At 36.6% G+C, this 24911-nt stretch overlaps 2 protein-coding genes across 2 annotated transcripts; both read left to right on the top strand.

Annotated features, from left to right (window-relative positions):
* Positions 1 to 1006: 1006 nt before the first annotated feature.
* Positions 1007 to 10492, top strand: LOC109242186 (pyridoxal kinase). Its single transcript, XM_019409032.1, has 13 exons — positions 1007 to 1338; positions 1426 to 1531; positions 3049 to 3142; positions 3269 to 3373; positions 3941 to 4024; positions 4318 to 4391; positions 5111 to 5175; positions 6305 to 6368; positions 7739 to 7804; positions 8469 to 8525; positions 9587 to 9631; positions 9717 to 9770; positions 10248 to 10492. Exons 1-13 carry the CDS (start codon positions 1274 to 1276, stop codon positions 10386 to 10388), a joined length of 1020 nt encoding a protein of 339 aa, XP_019264577.1. The 5' UTR covers positions 1007 to 1273; the 3' UTR covers positions 10389 to 10492.
* A 763-nt stretch (positions 10493 to 11255) lies between these two features.
* Positions 11256 to 24704, top strand: LOC109242184 (protein AAR2 homolog). Its single transcript, XM_019409031.1, has 13 exons — positions 11256 to 11497; positions 11584 to 11666; positions 11890 to 11947; positions 12263 to 12322; positions 13170 to 13299; positions 19452 to 19675; positions 19775 to 19867; positions 19975 to 20046; positions 21315 to 21347; positions 22555 to 22695; positions 23091 to 23147; positions 24140 to 24235; positions 24316 to 24704. Exons 1-13 carry the CDS (start codon positions 11402 to 11404, stop codon positions 24373 to 24375), a joined length of 1203 nt encoding a protein of 400 aa, XP_019264576.1. The 5' UTR covers positions 11256 to 11401; the 3' UTR covers positions 24376 to 24704.
* Positions 24705 to 24911: the final 207 nt, after the last annotated feature.

Raw genomic sequence — 24911 nt, 5'->3', positions numbered from 1 at the left:
ATTTCTACAGCTTTTGTAATTGCTGTAGCCGTGGTTATTTTTGTATATGGAAGGAAACTTTCCCACTCATCTACTCAGTAGAATTAGGATTAGTTGTGCATGCTTGTATAGTTGACCTAGGCCTACTCCACTTTGTTTTTGTATACCCAATTGGCTATCAATGTTGGATAGACAATTGGGACATCATCTTAGGTCTTACTGCACATAGTTTCCAGGATTCATCTAGTCACCAGATTTTGATGACCAGATATTCCACCACTTTATTTGGGAGGTAAGGTCTATGTCCCCCTCCTTTGTTGTACCCTTTATTATATATATGAAAATCAACCCTAGGCACTATGCCTAGTGGATCTAATTGGGAAAAAAAGAAGTAAGAAAATAAGTGAAAAGGATATCGCCATACACTGAGTTTCAACTATGATAATACTTTGATTCTTTGAATAATCATTAAGAAATTAAGAATAATATATTGTCTGTTTGCAACAAAGAAGATATTATGTTACTTAATTTAATCAAAATATAATTAAAAAAATTTTATATTAAGAAAAATTGCTCCTTCCCGTTGTAAAGTATTGTCCATCTTTCTTTTTTTTGTCATTAGATAAATTATTTAAAATGATATTTTAATCCTTATATTATAAATTGATACGACATTTAGGCAAAATGGTCAAATTTTCTAATATTTGGTAATAGATGACATAAATCAAGTCGTGTTTTATTATTTAGCTTAGAATTATTGTTTAAATATTTGGTGTTAAAAGTAATAAATTTTAAATGGAAAGAATTTATATAACTAATTTTTTTCTTAATTCTAAATTCTTAAATATAGATATATAGTTTGAATAAGGAAAGATTTAATGTATAAAATTTGAATTAAATTTAAAGTCCTAATTATTAAAATAATAATTAAATAATTAATCTTAAATATTAAAAAAACAATTAAATAATTATTTCTTAATATTATTAGGATAATAATCAAAAGACTATCGCTAAGCAACCCAAAGTGAGAGGAATATGTACCAAAATGGGGACGGAACCCTAAAACATCTCGGGTCAAATTTTTGATTCGTTAGTCATCACTGATAGCACCAAATCAGATTCACATGCACCTAACCGGGACAGTCAAACGCCACGAAGATTGACCTAACACCAAATCTCCAAGTCTCAATAATTTAATCCAAAACTTCTACTAATTTATCAATTGCAAGGTGCTTTAGACTGAAATATTAATTAATGCGAACAATATTGAATTTCAAAGTTTAGTCCTTTATATATGTTTGTTTCTCCGCTCATTGCCCGCATTGGATTCAACACAATCCGAAGCTTCTCAAATTTCAGGTGAAGTTGTTATCCTCAAGAAACTGGGTATCTTTATCTACTAGTGTGCGTGATTTTTGGGGAGAGTAATTGAAGTAAATTTTGCAGACCCAGGTGCTCAAAGCAATTGCAGATGGCCCCACCACCGATCCTCGCGTTAGCACTGCCCTCGGATACCGGTCGTGTCCTCAGCATTCAGTCTCATACTGTTCAGGTACTCATGTTTTTTCATGACTTAAGTGCCCCTCAATCCCAACTAGAGTATTGCTCAACACTAATTCAATTCTCAACAATGAGGTAAATGCTTTGTAGATCAATGCCAGATATCAGCTCTTTATATTGGTGAAATAGTGTACAAGCTTCCACGTTGTTTATATAATTACTTGCTTGTTCAGTAACTGGATTTTTAATTCCCTGAAATGGTTCTGACCAGTGAAGCTTTTCCTGCACAAGTATCATTTTGCATTGCACGAAGCTGATATTTGTGCATCCTGATAACCTCTAGTTGAGATGATCACTTAATTTTGTTTGGTCCCTGCTTTTTGAACTAATTTAAAGTTACATTGTATGTTATCCACTATTAGGTTTGACAAGTTATTCTAATTAACCCAAATCTCTTTTTTCATAACTTCCACCTAAATTTTTCTCTGTATAGGATTTTAGTTTATTAGGTGTTTAATTGAGACTCCTTTAATTGAAATGCACCTAAGCTGATAGTTTTTTCTTTTTTTATTTTGTTTCTTTTCATTTTCACCAGGTATTCATTTTCTGTGAACTGCCAGAATCTGAATACAATTGGTTGTGTAGCACAACTTTACTTAAATTCTGAAATGGTACACCCATATCTCTTCCACAGTGAAGTGTGGCCATCTAAAAAGATCATTTGAAATGGAAAGAGATGGAAACTCTTTCCATTTCATTTTTTTAGTGATGACTGATGAGTAACATGTTGGTGTTTCTTTTGAATGTTTAGTTATTTCTCAAGAACTGGATAAGCAATTTGCAGAACGTGCTTGATTTTCTTCTTGTTCAGATGTCAGCTTGTTTAACGCTTTATCTCTTTAGGAGTCATTTGGTCATCCTAGAAGTCTGACTTTGACAGACATTTAGTTGCACATCTTGCAAGATCGTTAACCACCTGCATGGTGATTGATTTGATAAAATTGAAAATTATGCGCACAGGAGAATAGAAACCTTCATTGTGTCCTCGGGTTTGTGGAGGGCAATCCTGAATCTTTTTGGTGTTCAATGGGTGATGCCAAGCACCGTAAAGGAAATGTTATATAGCTGGGCCGGTTTCCGTAGAAGAAGAAAGCAAAAGGCGTGGAAGTTCGCACCGCTAGCTCTTTGGATAGTTTTGGGGGGAGAGAAATAGGAGAGCTTTTGAGGGGATTGAGTCTCCTTATCCACATCTTAAGAATAGTCTTTTATCTTTTGATCGCTTTTTGGTGCACTCATGTAGCCCCTACTTGTATAAATGTTTGGGTGTCTTTTGTAGAGAATCATGTTTTGATGTAAATTCTCTACTTTTTGGTATACTTCTTGTATACGGGAGTTTTCTCCCTTTTGATTAATACAATTTACCTTATCAAAAAAAGAATAGAAACCTTCATCTGTTAACTATTGACTCTGATGTGGGATTATTGATACTCTTTTGGTGTTCTTCCCAATTTATTGTGTATAATAATAATTGATGCAGAGGTTCTTTTTCAAATTTTGCTTCTTATTTAGGGATATGTGGGCAACAAGTCAGCAGTGTTCCCTCTCCAACTGTTGGGCTATGATGTGGACCCAATCAATTCTGTTCAGTTCTCAAATCACACAGGCAAGCTGCTTATATCACTTCATTCAAAGAATCTGAGGCCTGAAATACGGTGCGAGGTCATCTGTTAACCTGTAAAATTATGTTAACTGGACTATGTTGTGGTTAATCAGCTTGAGAACTCTGCAGGATATCCAACCTTTAAGGGCCAGGTTTTAAATGGAGAACAACTGTGGGAGTTAGTAGAAGGTCTTGAGGCCAATGATCTATTATATTATACTCATTTACTGACAGGTATTTTTAGTTTATTTAGTTTCAATGAGTCAATAATCCTGTTGCATAATGTTCTTCTTGATGTATAGTCATGCTTATGTTTGAAAGCTGTGATAGCAGAGTGGTAGTTGTTCACAGTGCTAGGTAGAAGGCTAATAGAGAACTTACAATGTCAACAGTCCCTTTTTTATTTTGATAAAGAATGTCAATAGGCTTCATATTTACCAGTTAAACCTGTATTCTGTCCTTCATGCTATAGCTCCTAGTGCAAATGAAATGAAACTACGAAAGAGTTTCCGTTAACTTGCATAAGATTATTTCTCAAAAAAAATAAAAATGAAAAAAATAAAGAGAAAGGCTTGCATCAGATTAATTGCGTGTTATGTCTTGTGCCAATCCAGTCATCTGTCTTGTGTTTTGTGCTGCATGTGTTTGCAATTATAAGAATTCAGAGTGCTTTTTAATTTGGTCCTTTTCTATTGACAGAAATTTTCTTTTCTTTTTCTCATTTCCGTCCCTTTTAATGTTCTCCTCTTTGTCTGGAATGCTTTGTTGGCCTCCGATGCTAATATTGACTAGCACTTGTAGGTTATATTGGTTCAGTCTCCTTCTTGAACACAGTACTGAAAGTCGTCGATAAGCTTCGGTCTGTCAACCCCAAACTTACATATGGTGAGTATATCCCCAAGAACATTTTATTCTGCGGCATTTGAGAAGATATAATCTCTCAAACTTACTGAATTTACAGTACTCTTCATGTAGTCAAGTGTTTCCTTAATTTTGGAGAAGGTGAATTTCAATGCAGTAATTGCTGGTGAGGTTGTCCAATGTTGTCTTAGATAGCTAATAATAGGCTGTTGTACCAAATTGCATCTCTTTCTGGTGTATGTAGAACTGTAGATGTATAAATATCTCTTATGTTTTCTCTCTCTTGGTTCTTTGTGTAATTATGTTGTGTTTGTCAGTTTGTGATCCTGTGATGGGTGATGAAGGTAAGCTATATGTCCCTCCGGAACTGGTGGCAGTATATCGTGAGAAGGTATTTTCTTATTAATCTCCTTTAACAATTCACCACGAACTAAGCATCACTTGCATTTAGAAACATTCATAAGCATTGTGCTAATTTAATCAGGGTTAGAAATGGATGAGGACCTAAACATTTTACTAATTAGTGTTCTCCTAGCTAGTTGTTGTGATAACTTCAGCATGCAAAGGCACTGAGTTTTTTTTATTTAATATATGTTTTTGCACTGAACTGTCTTGTGATTTATATTGCCCATAACATTTTATCAATCTCTTCCTTTCATAGGCACAGTGTTTTTTTTTTGGGCACTATTTTGTGTTCATAGATTTTTTGCAAGTCATGTCATCCATATCGTTATAGAATTTACCTGCTTGCATTGTGATTGGTGAATGGTGATGGCAAGAGTTACGGATTTTTTCTAAATTTTTATTATACATAGAGGGGAGGGGAAGGATTACAAGGTGAGGAATCGAACCCCCACCAACAAGGTGGAAGTTCAGTAAGAAACCAGCTGGCCGCTATAATCCCTCGTTATGGATGTTAAAAAATCTCTTCTTTTTTTTTTAATTTTTTTTTTGATTAGACATGCGGAGTTGGATCCGTTTACATACATGCATTTAGATTGGAGCGTGACGGTGGCTTCAGATTATGAATTGGTGATTGAGTACTTTGTTTGTGAGTATTTAATGTAGTTGTTTAAGTTTTTCACTCTCTTGATGTGTTTCATTATGTAGGTTGTCCCCGTTGCTTCAATGTTGACACCTAACCAGTTTGAAGCAGAGCAGTTGACTGGGTCCAGGTAACATTTCTAGAGTATGATCCATAGAGGAAAAAAGCATTTCCAGGGGATTTCACCTGATATAATGAAGAGATAGTTACTTTCATGTAGTCGTTACGATGGTAGACTTGACTCAAGTGTTATGACATTTCTTTTTTTTTTTTTTGGGGTGGGGTTTTTGTTGGGGGGGGGGGGGGTAGGGGGGCATGTGAAGAAGAGTTAGTTATAGAGTTAGCCTGTTTGGCCAAAAGTGTTCTTTTTTTTTTTTGGGCCAAAAGTGCGTTTTGTCCCCAAGTTAAGGTATTTGGCCAAGCTTTTGGAAGGAAAAAAGTGCTTTTTAGTAGAAGCAGAAGCAACTTTTGAGAAGCAAAAAAAAGTAGCTTCTTCCCAAAAGCACGTTTGAAGAAATACACTTAGAAGCACTTTTTAAAAGCTTGGCCAAACACTAATTGCTGCTCAAAAGTGCTTTTCCAATTAATTAGTTATACACAAACCTCTTCTCAACAAAAGTACTTTTCGAAAAGCACTTTCGGGAAAAATGCTTTTCAAAATAAGCTAATTTTAGAAGCTTAGCCAAACAATCTGTTATAGGAGGTATGTAAAATACTAAAATGTGAAGGGTTCCTCTTTTGTTGAAATATCTATCTTGTCGAGGTTTGATGGTTATCCTCTTAAGCATTACACCAACTCTATCTTTTATGGGATGCCTGAGGTGTTCTGAAGTTCTGTTTAAATTTTCAATCCTTAAACTTGAAGCTTTATGTGATCTATTCTTTTGTTGTGATGCGCATGATTTATAGAAGCTTACCTTATAAAAAATGATATATAACATAGAAGCATAACAAAATAAATGATAGTGTTATGCTTCTACTTAGAAAAAATAAAAAATAGAAGCATAACACTGTCAGTTATTAATCTTGTCATATAGTTTGAGCCTCTCTGCTGACTAATATCATATATTCATATTTATCATGACTCTTACTAGTTTCAATTGACCATTATTAGTTCTACAAATTTTGAAATTTTATTGAAAATTGAGAAGGACGACACTTCACTTTGCAAATAGAAAAGAAAGACATAATTTTGTGCACTTCATTTCTTTTCTTGCTATAATTTTACCTTAGAGAGCTTTTTTTTTTTCTTTTGATAGTATCACTTCAGAAAAAGATGGGCAAGAAGCTTGCAACATTCTGCATGCTGCTGGACCATCAAAGGTACCTTGACATACTTATACTGGCAAATATAATATTCCTAGATCCAGTCATATTTAACAACCTTAATTGTGATTAGTTTTCCTCCTTGCCGTGTCTCCCTAACAAACTTAATGCACCCTGCAAATGAGAATCAATTAACCCAGTAATTTTTGTTTTATCTTGGATTATTGGATTTGGATTACTCCATGGGACTAGATAGTACAAGTAGGCAAATAACTTCAATCGGGATGAAGATTTTCAGTCTTTATATGTCTTGGTTGACAATTTAGAGGGGCTCTTCAGGTTAATCTCTCTCTTGCTTCTCAGCAACTTACAAGTGACGATTGGGATTTTTTCTTTTCTGAAGCATGTTAATTTTGATCATTGAGAATAACTTCCGCTCTCCCTATCCTCTTACCTCTTTCTCAGTCTTTCCACGAGTGGTAAAATGCCTCCTGCAGAATTCAATCATCACTTTTTAAGTACCCACTATGTCTTTTCTTCGTATTCTATTTTACTTAGCCTTTTGTGGAGGATGGGTTCACTTTGCAGTTCCTCTTGAGTTATCTTTCCTTTATGATTAATCTCAATTCTTCTTTTTTCTTTTGCTCTCACATGGTAGGAGGGGAAGGTGGCCTCACCTGGGAGAAGTTTAATGATCCTTAAGGGCTGATGCTCATGCTTGTGGCTCTACCAGATTTACTTGGAGCTCTTGCTCAGTTTTCTCTCATTTAAAAGCTATTTCTAATCTTATATGGTTCTCATAGTAATAACTTGAACATGAAAGGAAAGGGAAATTGAGTTCGAGAAAAAAACATTCTGGAGTAAGATAAAAATAGCTATTGGTTTAAAAGAGACAAAAAAAAAAAGAATAATTAGCTCTGTAGGTTTGATAAAGCTATTTAAAGCTATTTGTATACAGTTTGTAGTCCTTTATTATTTGGGAACACTAGTCATAGCTGTTCATCTTAATTCAAGTGAACCTAATGTGTGCATGTGTAGTTCTATTCAGGGGATGAATGGGCGTGAATAAAGTGTAATAGATATAGAGGATACATATAGGCGATTCCAGCTTGTTTGGGAAGGAGGAGTATTTGATTGATTGTATAGTTCTATAATTCTATTTTCTGCTTCACTCCTCCATTAGTTCACTTGTTGATGACTATCCCTCTGTATTTTCGTGCTAAAACATTCTGTATATCAAGAAAATTACTGGAATATCAAGGAAAAAAGATAGGAAAAATTATTCCCTTTTTTTTGTTTAAAAGATAGTATATGTAAATTTCATGGCTGTAGTATCAAATTTTTGTACGTAAATTACATCATTCAGGCCTTTATGCTCTTTTTGTCTTTTATGCAATATCATTCAGGCTTTTTATGCTCTATGTCAGGTTGTTATTACTAGCATAAACATTGATGGCAATCTTCTCCTTATTGGCAGTCACCAGAAAGAAAAGGTAAATGACATGATCGACTCATTTGGTATTAAGGGGAATTTGGTCTGCCAAATCCTACGTTGTGAGATATGTTCTTCATTTCATGCACTTTCCAAGAATGTGTTCCTACTTTCATATGTTCTATCCAAAAATTGTATCCACTTTCCTTGAAAGGAATTTTTTTTAGTTTTCTTTAAAAGCAAAAGTGTTGTGGACCCTCATTTATTTTTCTCAATATCCTCTATTTTATTTTCCAACACCAAAGCTGACTTGTGGTTCCACATTGTTTCCCCAATAACTACTAAAACCACTTAAATCAGCTTTTATTTCAAAAAAAAAAAACCACTCACACCAATTTTTCTCCTTACTAGTAATACCAGTAATAGATTAAAATGGGACCGAGGAAGAATATTTCACTTTTAAATTCAGTTTTGTCCGCTGGTCTGCATTTCTTCCTCTTTAAGACTTGTCCTGCAAATTTCAAATGGTTTTTGCATGTGAACTGTCTTTAGATTGTGATGCAGTTATTTTGTCCCTACCATTGCTTCTATGAAACTAGTTAGTCAACTGCAATTTGAGCATTGTCATTCTATGTCTATCTTTAGAGTTATTTTGGGATGACTCATGCACTGAAATTGTTATTTTGGCTTAAAAATGTATCTGATACGAATATCTAATGTGACAGGGTCAATCTCCTGAGCAATTTAAGATTGTGATACCGAAAATTCCTGCATATTTCACGGTATGTGTCTCAAAGCTATATAATTAAACAAGTTTGACTTTTGAAGGAAAAAATGTTGTTTCTTTTTTCCTTGAAGTGTTGAATCACATAAATCGGTGCTTCGTTGGAATAGTTGATAGAGGTTAACGTGATTATCCTTTTCTTTATTGGTGCTCATAGAGAAAAAATCCTACAGAGCTCACAAGTAATGTCATCAATGAGCTTCTCACTTTCTGTTGCTAGAGAGAGTTGCACAGAGAAACAATTGAAACAACACTTGTTACTTATTGATAAAATCTGAGCATCCTACATTTTGGATGCCATTACTCTATCCACGAGATACAATTAGTAACTCAATGCACTCTCCCACGTGTAACCCTGTCATGGGGTTCACACGCGATCTTTACTTTGTATCATGGGTGCGAAAACGGGCTTGCCAAAGTTGGCACTGACAATATGTGCAAGATATGAGTATCCGATCTATAACTTCAAAGCAACGGGTAGAGTTGCCCAAAATCTATAAATCCTGTGGAAGCACTTGCAAAATCCATATGGGGAAATTAGTAACTCAATAGTTATTTACCCATCGAAAATTTAAAAGTAAATAAATAACTCAACAGTTGCAACTTCCTAATTTGTCAGAAATCCTAGATATGGTGGAAGCTTTAGCAAACTTTAATTTTTCCAAGCCTTCTTTAATTGTTTAGGAGTTTCATTGCTTCCTCTTCTTTTTTTTGGTTGATGGGAGCTCTTATGCATCTATCGCGTACAGATACATACACAGAGAGAGAACTTGCATCAGCAATTATGTATCCAGTTATCACATACTTCTCACCGTGCTTGTTGTGTCAACACCTGATTATTCATGTTTACTAAATGTACATGGGTTTATTAAATGGTATCAGGGCGATCATTCAAATTTCAATTTGAATATTAAGCTGGCTGGTGTGTGCATATTTACAGCAGTATAGAAATGCCAGAAGTTCTTTTTGCTTTCTAATGTTGATACTCATTCACCCGAACAGTTCCTCTATACATATGACCCCTTGTATATTCATTCAATATACACTGCATGCTTGCAGGGAACAGGGGATCTAATGACTGCGTTGTTGCTTGGATGGAGCAATGTAATGTTTAAACAGCTTAAAACAAGTTTTGAGCTTTATTTCCAACAAAATATGTTTCTGATCTTAATTGCTCTATCTCATACAGAAATACCCTAATGACCTCGACAAAGCGGCAGAGCTTGCTGTCTCAAGCTTACAGGTACTTCTGTGCTTCCCTATTGTTTGTGAAGACCCACTCATAATTTTTTTTGAACGTGGAGACTAATTGACTCCGTTAAATTGCTTATTATGATGACATTCAGGACTAGTTTGATTGCACTGTCATGATTTTGGGATATTTGCTTCATTAAACTGTGCAAAATTTATAGGGCTATTGCACTTCATTAAGACCAGGAATTGTATTACAGCTATGAGCTTTCTGTCAGATAAACTTAACAATTATTTATGTACAGAGGTTGCTGTTATACTTTTTGGTTAAAGCAGCTTCTTGCCTTGACTTGTGCTTAGAAGAACAAAATGATAGAAATACTTTGTTATGCAACCTAACCTATTTTCTCAAAATATGGGTACACTGTACACAATGCATGCTCAAAGTGTTAAGAATATTTCGTGCTATGATGAATACCAGTTGCTTGCCCTTTTGCTTAAATCAACCTATTTTGGTTGCTTGACGCAGACACTTTTATTGAGGACACTAGCAGATTATCAAAAGGCTGGCTATGACTGCCAGTCGAGCAGTTTGGAGATTCGGTTGATTCAGAGCCAAGATAACATCCGCAACCCAGAAGTTAAATATAGAGCCAAAAGATACATCTGAGATGTTTGTGTTGTCTCGTCTATTTATTGCTATTAGAATTGTCATTGGAACGAAATACTTTCATTTGTACACTATAAATAAAAGTGGGCTCATTTCTCTCTTGTTGTTGAGGTATTCATATCCCCATCCGCCAAAGAGTATAGGTGGAAGAAATCCAAGGAGAAAGGACAGCCCGAAGGGCAAGGGCAGCTCAAGAAGGAGGCTAGTAAAGCCTTTTGTTTAGGCCCCAAAATATTGAGGACTCAAATTTATACTAGTAGATTTTATTTATTTCCGCTTAGACAATACTATTGAAGTTTGTAGCAAAAAAAAATACAAAATCTTTATAAGAAAGACAGAAAGAAGAGTGCTTCTTTGAAATTGATGGTGACTGAAAACCACTCTTAAGATTGGAGAAATGAGAATTTAAGAAAAATAAGTAGTGCCTTAGCTTTGTATGTTTTTGAAATCGTAACAATCAATTTAACAATGACAGTTAGACTTACTTTCAGAATTAAAAACTCTTGAGAGAAATTGTCAAGTAAGAAATAACACTTCAATCGATGAATATATGTATATTTATATTCTAATAAATTGCTCCTCTATAATTTCAATGCTCATTTACAGTGTGAAAAAGGAAAAACGAATGTAACAGTGGTTTACATGAAGTGTTTAGGATCGTTCTTAGTTATTGTAACACCACTAAGAAAAGCATTTACAAAAGGTAATTATAAACATTTTTGATACTTTTGAAACTTGTGATTTAAAATAAAATAGAAATTTTAAAGTTAAAATATGTTTAAATATTTTCTTAGCATGAGATGATAGGGCTAATTAGAATTCTTTGGAAAATAAAAGGGGAGTCATTGTAATTGTTAATCTCAGTATGGCCTAACTAATTACAATTGAGGGGCAGAACCTGCAATATTGGCTAAACATCGGCGGCACATTTAAAGACGTTTCTCGAACTCGGGCTCGCGGGAAGCCCTAGAAAGAAGTCGAGTTTCTGCCAAAATAGCTTGGAGAGCTAAAAAATGGAACCTGAAGCAGCGCTAGAGTTTGTGAAGCAGGGTGCTACTATGCTACTTCTCGATGTTCCTCAAAACACCCTCATCGGTATTGATACCCACGTATGTAGTGATTTTTGGCCGGTGTTTTTTGTGACCATTTGATTGTTTTGGTTTTAATTTGGAGTAGTTTTTTTTTTCATTTCCAGATGTTTTCCACTGGGCCTAATTTCAAAGGCGTGAAGATGATTCCTCCTGGCGTCCATTTCATCTATTACAGTTCATCCAACAGGTTAGCTTTTTGTTTCCTTGAATTTTAGGAACTAAAGCTTCTAGAGTTGTCATGTTTAACTACTTATTGGTATTCATTTCTGCTGTAAGAATCCATTTCTGTTGCCAAACCTTTTAATTGTTATCCAATGTTATTCTTTGCTGCTTTTTTTGGGTTCCTTTCTCTCCTTAGGAAATAATATGATTAGTTACAACTAATGTTGTCTTTCTTCTTCTGAATGCAGAGAAGGGAATGAGTTCTCACCAATAGTTGGTTTTTTCGTTGATGCCAGCCCTTCAGAGGTTAACAAAACATCTCATTTTCCTCTTCTGCATTTTTATGTTGATCCATGTATGTCCATAGTTGTTCTGAGCTCTTTCAATGTTGATAGCTAGATAGAGTTTGTACAGTTTTATGTTGCCAGACCATAGGCACGGATATAGTTATATTATCATAGATTCCTTATATGCTAATCTCTTGCTTCTTTTTCTGGTTGCTTTCTTTCTATGTTTGAATAATTGTTCATTTTCCATTGATGTACTATACGTTTCTTCTTTTCTTTTATGTCAAAGTATGTTTGGAAACTTGATCTCTATCTTCCCGTGGTAATTTAGCAGGTAATTGTTAGGAAATGGGATTCAAAGGATGTGCGATTTGTCAAATTATCCGAAGAAGAGGTAAGTTCTTCGAAGAATTTTCGTTACTTCTCTAAGCTGTCCTAGAACATTGCTAGCTAATTAGGCCAACCGTATCTCCATTGCCACAATAGCATCTTTTCTTGACTACCATTTTAGATTCGTGGAATTGTCCCATGGTTATTTTCCTTGATAGATGAAGTTGTTGGAATTGTTTCCATGGTTATGAAAGCAAATAAATTCATGCAGAGACCACTACTATCTATATTAAAGAAATGACCTTCAGAAATGAGAAATCATACTTTCCCATTCTACCTTGTGTGAAATCTTGGAGACGAGTTGGAAAGGGTGGAATTTGTTAGCTGGTCTCTTACTTCTATTAGTCTTAGCAAGCAGGTTGTCCATTAGTTCATCCAACTCAATCAAATGAACAATGATGAACATATAATATCACTTGCATATAAATTTATATCTTTCATACACTCATCCTTTTCTGACATGTTCTATTGATAATAAGAGAACAGTTCATTAATCTGCCAAGGGACTAATTACTGACTCGTTTGACTGATACGTGCAAAAAGTTGGTGCTACGAGTGCAAGTTGAGCTCTTCTATTTTAGTTACATGTCCTTAGATGTGTCAGGCCATAATTCCTCCAGGTCTTTGCTACATATGAGCTCTCAGCCTGTTGAGCTTCAGCTTGTCTACTGCACTGTTGAACTATGAGTTTCTGTGTAGTGGTTAATCGTTAGTTCTCAGTGACTCAATCCTATCATGGCACTGGTTTTCATTTAATGCAACATTATTCTTATCATATCTATGGTGTGGATGTTTATTGCTTCAGAAGACTTGTTTCTCGCCAAAAAATGATTATTTCCAGTTTATTGAAGGAAGAGAGATATGCTCAAGCGGTGAAAAATTTGGAGTTTGACAGACAACTTGGCCCTTATGCATTGGATCGGTACGGAGATTGGAAGCACTTATCTAACTATATTACGAAGAATACCATCGGAAGTATTGGTGAGTACACTGCTTTTACTTTGTCTCTTAATGTTTTTGACAATGAGAACTGAGGGGAGCATCTGATCCAAAGATGTTGAAACCTTGGTTTGAGTTGATTATAAAAAAGTTATCAGCATATTAGTGCTGAATATAAACCCAATAAGCTGAAATGGAGCTTCAATACTTCTGTTTGCACTCTGGTCAGCTTTACAGCTTCCTTGAGTTTTTTATGAAGGTTAACAGCTTCCTTGAGTTATCAGCATATTAATATGTTCTCGGTATTTTGCTTCTCAATTTTGTTAAGTTGAGGGTGTTGGTTGGTGTAGATCAATGCTCCAAACAAAATTTTCTCAAATCAACAAAAAGATTATTCATTTATGTTACAGAATGAACCTAGACACTTTACACAATGAACATAGACTGTTTCTTAGTAGTGTACATAACCCATATATAGGTAGCAGATTTGTAGGGATCTCTTTTATTTTCTTTCCTTAGTTAGCACCTGATGTACATGTATATATATGTATCACTACATGGAATAATACACAAATTTGGTTCTTCCATACCTTGTTAATTACATGGTATCAAAGCCACATCTGTGGCTTCGCCGGAGTTGAGTTTGTGTCGCCGGAGTTGACCAAAACTTTCCGGCAGACACGTGAGGTACGTGTGTGGTCCATTCTCTCTCCAGCTTTGTTCTCCGAGATCAGCTTGTATTTTCGGTCGATTGTTGGTTATCGTCTGATAACATAACCTTATTTTCGTGAAGTACAGACTCGGATAAGGTTGTATTACACCAATTTTGGTCAGGTTTGAGTTCTTCTACTGTTTGGTTTGTTTTTGGGATACTGAAGTAGTCGTGGAACAATATTCTTGCATCTGATTGCTTGTCTTGTGAATTGGTATTTGTTGAGTCTTCCTTGTAAGACGATTTGTTACAATTTGAGACTTGATATTATTTGTTTGGTCTTCCCTTATCAGAAACTTTGTTGGTCTCTGATTTTATTTGATTTGGGGACAGATTTGTTTGGTTCTCTGATTTGGTTGAGTGGATTATTGGAGTGGAGTTCTGTAAAATAGATTGTTGACTTCGTGTTTACCAGAGATCTGTTTTGGTATCTTTTAGTTTTGGGGACCTCTGTTAATTTAATAGGTTTGTTATTCAAAGGAAAAAATGATGGTAAAGAATAATAGTGCAACAACTCCTAGTCCAACAATCTTGGTTTCGGATGAGTTTCTAAAATTCCTTCAAAATCATAAATCAGATAAGGAATCTTCTTCAGTTACTGCCTTTACTAGATCAGATAAAACATGTCTTATCACATCTTCCAATAAATGGGTGATCGATTCAGGTGCCACAAATCACATGACAGGTAATCCAAATATTTTTTCTAGCTTTCGCTCACATAAAGCACCCTCTCCAGTTACTGTAGCTGATAGATCAACTTGTAGCAGTGTTGGATCTGGGACTGTTAAACCAACTTCCTCTATTACCCTGTCATCAGTATTAAGTCTACCAAACTTGGCCTTTAACTTGATTTCTGTTAGTAAAATCACCAAAGACCTTAATTGTTGTGTTGCATTCTTTCCCGATCATTGTTTGTTTCTAGATCTTACAACAAAACAGGTTATTGGTAAAGGATATTTATCTGGTGATCTCTACATCCTTGATGAATGGGAGCCACGGTCTATTGCATGCTCTAGTGTTGTGTCTCCCTTTGAAGCACATTGTCGATTGGGACACCCCTCTCTGCCTTTGTTGAAGAAGCTTTGTCCTCAGTTTCATAATATTTCTTCATTGGATTGTGAGTCATGTCGATTTGCAAAACACCATCGCATCTCGTTAAGTCCAAGGGTTAATAAACGAGTTGAGTCAGCTTTTGAGTTAGTTCATTTTGATGTTTGGGGACATGTCCCGTTGTTTCCAAAACTGGGCATAAGTATTTTGTNGGGTAGGAGTAAAGATTTGCAAAAAGGAGCGGTTGATCACCTAAATAAGTTCGGATTGTATTTGTGAACTTCAATTCTAAGATATATGTGTTAACTTGTGAACTAGATTGATGGTACTAGGCTGTTTGGTGAATTGGAAGTAGAAGTTAAAAAGGGAAATTCGACTCCAGGTATGTATGGCTAACTTTAACCTTTGTAAAGTCACCCTGTTTTGTGTACGAGTAATTGTTACGCGTTTCTTATGTGGACTATTTGTGAATTTTGTTTGCTTCACGGGTGTTAGGGCAAGATGGCCTATTTCATGAATTGTTGTGACTTAAATTGTTATTGTTGCTGTGAAATGATATTCGGGATGGCCTGAAGCCATGTGATTGAACTGTGAACTATTGTTGTGTGTTAAATGTGAATGTTCGGTAGGATCGGGTTCCGCACCGCAACACGAAGTTATAAGGTGTGGGTTGTGGTGATAAGGGTGGCTGAGGTAATAAGGGTGACCGAGGTAATAAGGGTGGAAAAATGATCATATTCACTATTGAAATGAAAATGTATGAAACTCTTGAGTATGAAATGATGTTGAAAGGGAAAAAGGAGAGATTGTGAAACTTGTTGGCTTTGGTTGTTCCTTCATGTGCATTTGATTGTTGATTCTATTACTGTTTGTTATCTGTGTATTGATTGATTTTACTTGGGGTAAAGTTCGTTCATACATACCAGTACAATTCAAATGTACTGACGTCCCTTTGCCGGGGGCGCTACATTCTTGTTATGATTGTAGGTAGTTCTATAGCAGGTACTCCAGTCCACCGACAGTAGCACCTCCTCCACTTTCCGTGAGCTGTATTGGTGAGCCCCTTTCCTCTCGGGGCCCTGCGTGGCTCATGCCGCTTTTCTTCCCGGAGTCTTATTTTTGGTATTTGTGTAAGGTATAGCCGGAGCCTTGTTACCCGCAAGTATTGTAAAACTCTTTTGTATCCCTAGAGGCTTCGTAGACAGGAAATGTGGGTTATGTACTTATGTATTTTGTATTTGGGCAGTATAACTTGTAGACCACGTAAAGTAAGAATGTGTTTAATCATAAACGGCTATTTCACTTGAATAATGGGTATAGAAATCACGCGGTAACACGTGGGTTAGGAAAGGCAGCCAGGTCCGCTTGACTGGGGCTACCCGGTCGAGCGCCGGTCGCGCCCCCGGTTTTGGGGCGTGATACGAGCACCAATCCATTATTCTGACTTCAACACCTGCTCCAACTGTGTTAGCAAGACTGCCAATTGTTCAAGTTTACTCGCAGAGGCAACAGACGAATGATACATGTTCTGCACAAGTTCCTTCGTCATCAGATTTGCCTCCACTTGACCCTCCAGAAAAACTTGACCTTCCAATTGCTCTTCGCAAAGGTATACGCACTTGCAAATCCACATATTATATTGCTAATTTTGTTTCCTACGACCACTTGTCCCCTATATCTAGATCTTTGATTGTTTCTCTAGACTCTGTTTCTATACCCAAAACGGTGAAGGAGGCTTTGAATTATCCTGGATGGACTGAAGCAATGCTTGATGAAATACATGCCTTAGAGAAAAACCACACTTGGGATTTAGTGGATTTACCCAGTGGAAAGAAAGCAGTGGGATGCAAGTGGGTCTTCACGGTTAAAGTTAATCCTGATGGCTCTGTGGCGAGACTTAAGGCCAGACTTGTGGCTAAGGGTTATGCTCTGACTTATGGGGTGGATTATTCAGATACCTTCTCTCCGGTGCCAAACTTACTTCTGTCCGATTGTTCATTTCTCTAGCTGCTTCTAAGAATTGGTCTTTGCATCAATTGGAATTAAAAATGCTTTTCTTCATGGTGATCTCCATGAAGAGGTATATATGGAGCAACCACCTGGTTTTGTTGCTCAGGGGGAGTATGGCAAGGTCTGTCATTTGAAGAAATCCTTATATGGCTTGAAGCAGAGTCCCCGAGCTTGGTTTGGTAAATTTAGTGAAGCATTTCAAGAATTTGGGCTGAAAAAGGGCAAATGTGATCATTCTGTCTTCTACAAGCAATCAACAGTTGGATCTATTCTCCTTGTTGTATATGTGGATGACATTGTTATCACAGGGAGTGATTATGCAGGAATCTCTTCTCTCAAGTCTTTCTTGCATACTAAGTTTCATACAAAAGACTTGGGACAACTGAAATACTTCTTGGGAGTAGAAATAACTAGAAGCAAGAAGGGAATTTTTCTATCTCAGAGAAAGTATATTCTTGACTTACTAGCAGAAACTGGTAAGCTGGCTGCCAAGCCTTGTAGTACTCCAATGGTTCCTAATTTGCATCTTATGAAAGATGATGACGATCCATTTAATGATCCAGATAGATATAGGAGGTTAGTTGGGAGATTAAACTATCTCACTGTGACTCGTCCAGATATTGCTTTTGCAGTGAGTATGGTTAGCCAGTTCATGTCCGCGCCCACAGTTAAACATTGGGAGGCTTTGGAGCAGATCCTATGTTACTTAAAATGAGCTCTTGGACTTGGCATATTATACTGCAATCACGGTCATTCTCGCATTGAATGTTTTGCAGATGCAGATTGGGCTGGATCCAAGATTGATAGGAGATCTACTACTGGTTACTGTGTATTTGTTGGTGGAAACTTGGTATCATGGAGAAGTAAGAAAGAAAATGTTGTATCTAGGTCCCGTGTAGAATCCGAGTGTAGATCTATGGCACAATCAGCATGTGAGATAATGTGGATACATCACTTTTTAACTGAAATTGGGTTGAAGCATCCTACTCCATCAAAACTCTGGTGTGATAATCAAGTTGCACTCCATATTGCCTCAAATCCAGTGTATCATGAAAGAACCAAACATATTGAAGTTGATTGTCATTTTATTCGTGAGAAGATTCAGGAGAACTTGATTTCCACTGGCTACGTGAAGACAGGAGAGCAGCTAGCTGATTTGTGCACTAAAGCATTGAATGGCACTCTAGTTGATTACCTTTGTAACAAGCTGGGCATGATCAATATATATGCTCCAACTTGAGGGGGAGCGTTACAGAATGAACCTAGACACTTTACACAATGAACATAGACCGTTTCTTAGTAGTGTACATAAGCCATATATAGGTAGCAGATTTGTAGGAATCTCTTTTATTTTCTTTCTGTAGTTAGCACCTGATGTACATGTATATATATGTATCAATAATACACCAATTTGATTCTTCCATACCTTGTTAATTACAATTTACAAGTCAAGCTGCCTTTTCTGCTTACTGGAAGGGTATTTTTTTCTCATATGCTTATTTTTCCTTTTTTTATTGAATAATTGTATGGTGGTTTTTACGATTTCTTGAACTTGTAATTTTCGTTCTCTTGTTCTCATCTCAAATCGCATCATAATTGATCATAGGATGCTGCAGAATCTAATGTGTGTTAGTTTCAAGTTAAAGAACGAACAAGATTGATTGTAGGAAAAACAGAAAGATAAGTTTGAGGGTTGTTCTAACAATCAAGTCTTAGAAAAAATCAAGTCTTAGAATGAGGGTTCGTTCCGGACCAGACATATAGAAAAGAGTTGATGCATGGACATATGAGTTAAAGGAGAGTTTGTACTTTGTTGATGGTGCCACTCATCCCATGAATAAGCCTTATATCAATTGGATAAATAATCCCATCAAAAAAATGGAAATGAATATGTACCGGATAAATAAGACTCTTCGAGCGTAAGCTAGATAGACAGGTATTAACTTGGGGAATGCATGAGAGCAATGCCTCTCAGCCCTTGTGTTTTTGTGCAATATGATTTAGCCTGATTTGTGATGACACCTAATCCCATTAGTTATGCGCCTAGGGATCTCATTGATAATGGTATACCGTTATTAATTCCAATAATTGTGGGATGCGATTTCCCAATCCTTGCTAATATGAGATCCGCTACTTAGTTGAATTCATATTAAAATAAACAACAATATTGTGATCCTTTGGATTCTTTGACCAGCCGAGTGGAACTGCTTCACCTAGTGTGTTTCATGTCATAGATAATAATCTGTGGGGGTTCTTCATCTCTGCCTGAGGAAATCAAAATGTGAGTTACTCTTAGCAATTTTTGGCTAGGCTGACAGAACTATTCTTACTTCTACCTCTGAGTATGTGTTTTTGTGTGGGGGGTCATTGCTCTGTCTTGTTTCTCTTTGTAATATGCTTCACCAGTTCTATCATTTGGCAGAACCTATTGGAGGAGAAATCACAGTTATTTCTGAATCTGAGGTGGTTGAGAATATTCCTAAGACAGCCATGGAGAAAGTCTTGGCTGAACAGTTGAAAAGTAGCAAGTTCTCGAAGCCTGTTGAGAAGTTGCCAAGTAAAGGTTGTTATTACACCACAATTCCTCGTGTTATCAAGCAAAAGGGAGCTTCAGGACAAGAGCTTACTAACATGAATCTTGACAAGGTATTTGTCTCAAATCTGGATTATTTCCCGTAAAATGACAGTATTTCTGTTTTTTCCTTTTGCTTTTGAGAAGAACTTTAGCTTTTTCCTTCAATGCAGACACAAATATTGGAGACTATTCTGATGAAGCAACATGGTGGTTCAGACGATTCACTTCTGGGAGAGTTACAATTTGCCTTTGTCGCGTTTCTGGTATCAACCAGCGGTTTCACCTTTTCGTTGTTCTTATATTCTTTATGTGATAAACCAACTTAATTAAGAAGACAGTTCTTGAAGTTTAATGCGCGAGCAATTTACAGATGGGACAGTCACTTGAAGCTTTTCTGCAGTGGAAGCTTTTAGTCAGCCTATTACTTGGCTGTACAGAAGCTGTAAGTATGTGTCAATCCCTCTGCTTGTATGTGGCTAGCGAGATCTTCGTCTGTACTTACATTTCCGGATGCAGTAAGGACCTAAATAATACAATCCAAGTTTACCATCTTGTTCTCATTTCCAAAACCAAGGCTGGGAAGGAAATGGGACACTAGAGCCTATAAGAGGCTTTAAAGCTTAACTTTACATCACTATCATGTCGGAAAAAAGAACATCACTACCATTGCATAAGGGAAGATTTGCCTGTTACAACTAGGAAAGACTAGAGGTGATGGATCATCCTATCCTTTTTCTTTTCTGTTGGGATTTTATGATAGAAGCTTGTATAGTTGATTCCCTAATTTCTGTATGGTGGGAATCATGCTGCTAATACGGCCTAAATACAATTGAGTTTTACAAGATTGTTCAGTTGTCCTTTCAATTCTTTTGGAAGAAAATGAACATATAGCCGTTTTAATCGCTTTTAAGATCCGCCAACTGCAAGAGAAGTTTGGATAAGGTCCACTTCTCCCACAAAAACATGATTTGAGAATGTTCAAGTTGCTGAAGGTGTCATGTGATCCTATCAGGGAAGAAAATATGTGAGATTACTTGGACTTCTACGTTTCATGGTAAACTTCGATTCCTGTAATTTAACAATGAGCTCTTTTGGTTTTTTAATTGTAACTTAAGATTATGGTGTATTTTTTGATAGAATATAGAACACTGTAGTTCCAAAATTTCACACTTCCCTTGATATCCTGAAACAAGACCAGAAAGATTTTGGATTCCAATGTTGAGAATTCCCTTTTAGTATCAATAGGTGATTTGTAACATCTTGATTTGCTGAGCTATTAATGACTATCTTCTTCAACTGGAGGTCCTTCTGCAAAGTCATATTCTGGGTATATAAAGGTTATGATACTATAAGTGTGCAAGTAGTGGCTGAACTTCTTGCGTCTGATATTCCTATTTATTATACTCGGCAAAATGTACCACTGAACTTGATCTTTTAGCTATTATTTGCGTAAATAAAGTTGTGTTTCTGTAGAAACAATATCTATTGACTTCTCCAACCCCCCCCCCCCCCCACCCCTACCTCCACCCCTCTTTCTCTTTCTCGTGATTAATGTGGATACTCAATTATGCTTTCAGATAAAAGTCTAAGTTGTTTTTTACTATAATTTATCTTCATGCACAGTTTATATGAATTGCTTAAACAACCTACATCGTGGTCGTAGGTCTACTTTCAAATTCTTGTCTAGTTTAACCATTTATATCTTTGCAGCCTCTACACACAAGGACTCAGCTCTTCACCAAGGTAAATTTTAAAGAATATATCATTCTGTGCATGCTGTCATATAGAAAAGGTATGTACCTTCCAGCTCTGTGTCGAGAAGCCTGGGCCTATGGAATAATTCAGTTTAAGGTTTCAACTATTTTATCATTGCATTTCCGCCACTCTGTCCAACATAAGGTAAAAATGAGAAAGCGTATAAGTTAATATGCATGGTCAAAGCGAGAAATGCAATGCCTATGAGGTTTTTTCTTATTTCACTTTATAAGGAATTCCTTTATTGTTAGAGTGATCTTATTGTAGTTTGTAGAGGCACTTTAAGCTATGCGGGGTTTATGTGATTTTTTTGATTTGCACCGGGTGTCCGAGTCTCTAAGAGCCCCGACTAATCCCGGGAGTGCACATGCCCTCGGCAAGGAGTTTCCCGCAAGTGCACCACGGTTAATTCAGGTTTTACCCAATCCGATGGCCCTCGGAAATTGTTTGCACCCAGTGGGTTTCGAACTTCTGACCTTGAAAGGGAGCAAACCCCAAGGCTCAAGTCAATTGCCACCAGGCCAACCCTTGAGGGTTGGTTTATGTGATTTTTCTTGCTCTTGTTAATGAACAAGAATAAACATGGACAGTGGTATGGTACTATACTTCTTGGTGTGAAGTTGGGCAGATGAACATAGTGGACCTGTGGTTGTATCGTGTTAAACTTTGTATTTAGCATCAAACAACGTCGTTTTGCATTTAATTTGTAAATTATGGTACCCTGATTGTTACTATCTAATGCTACTTTTTCTCCTCTTTTTCCTTATCGTCTTTTGTCTCCCTCATCTGTCTTTCTCCCCCCTCTTTCTTCTTCCCTTCTTCCTTTCCACCTTTTCTTGAGCCGAGGGTCTATCGGAAACAGCCTCTCTACCTCCCCAGGTAGGGGTAACGTCTGCGTACACATTACCCTCCCCAGACCCCACCTGTGGGATTATACTGGGTATGTTGTTGTTGTTGTTTATACTTTCTCTAGTACGTCAGGTGAAGATCGGGAATAGTGGTAGTGTATAATTTATCTTTCTGATATTTGATTAAATCCCGTAGAAAATGGAATTGATGGTGTACACTATTAGTTTTCTATGCAGCTCCATATTGCATATGTGTCAGTATGAAAAAGATGCCTTCAGTTTAATTTGAGTTTTTCATCCTTTTAGACTCCTACATACTGACTCATGCAATCTATATTTATCATCAGTTTATGAAAGCAATATATTATCAGTTGAAAGTTGGATTTCAAAAGGATAGTAAGGATACTGGCAGGGCGGAGAAGGGTGCAATGACATTGTTGGATGAGTCTTTGTTGTCTGCTGATAACTTCCTGCGTCACCTTTGTAAGGTAAGAATCCAGTTCACCTATCAGTGTATGCTACTAAAGTGTAGGTAAAGCATCTCAAGGTCAAATCCCTGGTTTCTTTGGACAGTAACATTCTTCCTAGAAGTAAAAACTCTTTGACACATCTTAAAAGTGTTGTTTTTTAATGGGGGATATCTGTGCCTGCTTGCTCACCTCACCTAGCGTTTTATGCCTCTGCTGGGATTGAACCCGGGTCACTCATGCTTTTAGTTCACTTCATTAACCTCTAGCGCACACCCTTGGTTGCTTGTAACGTTTCACTGACTGGTCAAGAACTTACAGTACCAAGGAATATGGCTGTGGATGGTTTTACTTGTGATCACATACATCGTGATTATGATAGTTTGGTTGAGCCATCTTTAATCCATTGATTTCAGGATTTCTTCTCATTGGTGCTTGATTCCCCCATGGTTGATGGAGACCTGCTGACTTGGGTATGCCTCCAGAGACTGATCCCTTTTGATTCTTTGAAATAATTTAGATTTGTTTTTGTGATCAAGTGCCTGTGAATAGAGTCAGAAGCATTCTTTATTATGGACTGGTGCATTTTATTTCTACTAGTGTCTTTTGCAAAACTAATATATGGATTTTACGGGAAGGATGAAAAGGGTGATGCCTTAGCCCTACCCTTTGCAAATCTGAGAACTAGCTGAAGAATCGTCACCTAGGTTGTTAATAACAGCTAACATACTTTTTCTGTGATTATTGTAGTTGAAGTAGGGATTTATTTATGATGAATAAAGATCCGTTGAGAGCACTTAAAAGGCATCTAGAGCATGAGAAGTAACTTGGTGAAGGCGATGCTTTTTATATAGATTACTTTCGACTTGAATGAGAGTCTACATCTGTCCGGTCACTTTGACCATATCTATGGCTATGTTGCTCGGATCCTCCAAAATTGCCACTGGGTTTGTGTTTGATCCTCCAACAGTAATGCATTTTTGGAGGATCTGACACCCGGGTTGGGGGGGTTTGGGGGGTGCATTTTTGGAGGATCCTAGCAACATAGGTCTCACTGATGAATTTAGTATATTTTCTTAAGCGGATCTAGATTGAAAGTTGTGAACCTTATAATTATTTGTAGAATTGACAAACAGGATGTCAACTTCACAGCTCAATTTCATCATCAGGAAGGATAATCGTATTTCTTTTTGTCCTTTTCCCTTTAGATTGTTGTATTTATGCCAAAGCTATGTATTCTGTCCATGTGCATTTAGTATTCTGTAAAAATCTCTTGTGCACCTTGATGCTCAAGTACTTTAGTACTATCTCATGGGAAGCTCCAACTATAATCCACCTTCTGTTCCTTAAGACATGCAATTCCAGATTGATTGAACAACTACTTGAAATGCAAGTAAATGAGCTTTCCTTTTTAATTGCCTATCTGAAGTTGACAAATGCTGTGCTTTTCTTGTTTGAATGATAGACTAGAAAACTGAGAGAGCTGCTTGAGCAGACTCTTGGATGGGACTTCCAGCAGAACAGTGCAGTTGATGGAATGTACCTTGAAGAAGATGATGAGGTTTGTAAAAGTCAGATGTTTTCTCTTTTTCCTTTTTTCTTTTGGTTCTTCACGCTGAATAAGTCGTTCTACTTCTGCAGTTTGCTCCAGTGGTGGAGATGCTAGATGATACAGATCACGTTGAAACACCGTCAACATGATAGGTGGAGATGCTATATGTCCACATCACACTGAAACACCGTCAACATAAATAGGAAAAGTGATCCAAATGTAGTTAAACTGTATGCCGATATTGATGTAAGCATGTTTTTGGGCGAGCTGCTGTTGAAAGATTTTGATCTAGTAGGCTAACCAAGGGCGGACCTTGCATTTAGGCCTCCAAATATTAAAGGCCCCAAAAATATGATGTACTACTATATTATTATATAGTATATTCCCTCTGATCACTTTTAGTTGTCAAGTATTTTAAAAATAAATTTTTATTTGTACTTGTCACTTTTCGCATATCAAGAGAAAATAATTTCTTTTTCCTGTTTTGCCCTTAGCATTAATTACTCATTACAAATCATTTTCTATATCTATTAAGATTATACATCAATTAATATGGGATTGTGATAACTTGTGCACTTTATTTATTGTTTCTTAAGGGGCGTGAAAAGTCCAAAGTGAACAACTAAAAGTGAACGGAGGGGGTATATAATTTATATTTATATAATAATTAATAAAAGATTTTAAA

The sequence above is a fragment of the Nicotiana attenuata genome, unplaced genomic scaffold (assembly GCF_001879085.1).
Source record: "Nicotiana attenuata strain UT unplaced genomic scaffold, NIATTr2, whole genome shotgun sequence".
Taxonomy (NCBI): domain Eukaryota; kingdom Viridiplantae; phylum Streptophyta; class Magnoliopsida; order Solanales; family Solanaceae; genus Nicotiana; species Nicotiana attenuata.
Note: the sequence above shows the minus strand (reverse complement) of the source record. Positions and strands in the feature narration are given on the sequence as shown.

What these genes read in the sequence shown, in the direction of transcription:
- LOC109242186 (XM_019409032.1), top strand. Translation starts at nt 1,274, where the DNA reads ATGTTTGTTTCTCCGCTCATTGCCCGCATTGGATTCAACACAATCCGA. An exon ending in CAACCCCAAACTTACATATG is followed by an intron (nt 4,025 to 4,317) that starts GTGAGTATATCC and finishes TGTGTTTGTCAG; the next exon opens with TTTGTGATCCTGTGATGGGT. An exon ending in ATGCTGCTGGACCATCAAAG is followed by an intron (nt 6,369 to 7,738) that starts GTACCTTGACAT and finishes GCTCTATGTCAG; the next exon opens with GTTGTTATTACTAGCATAAA.
- LOC109242184 (XM_019409031.1), top strand. Translation starts at nt 11,402, where the DNA reads ATGGAACCTGAAGCAGCGCTAGAGTTTGTGAAGCAGGGTGCTACTATG. An exon ending in TACTTGGCTGTACAGAAGCT is followed by an intron (nt 20,047 to 21,314) that starts GTAAGTATGTGT and finishes ATATCTTTGCAG; the next exon opens with CCTCTACACACAAGGACTCA. An exon ending in GGACTCAGCTCTTCACCAAG is followed by an intron (nt 21,348 to 22,554) that starts GTAAATTTTAAA and finishes ATTTATCATCAG; the next exon opens with TTTATGAAAGCAATATATTA.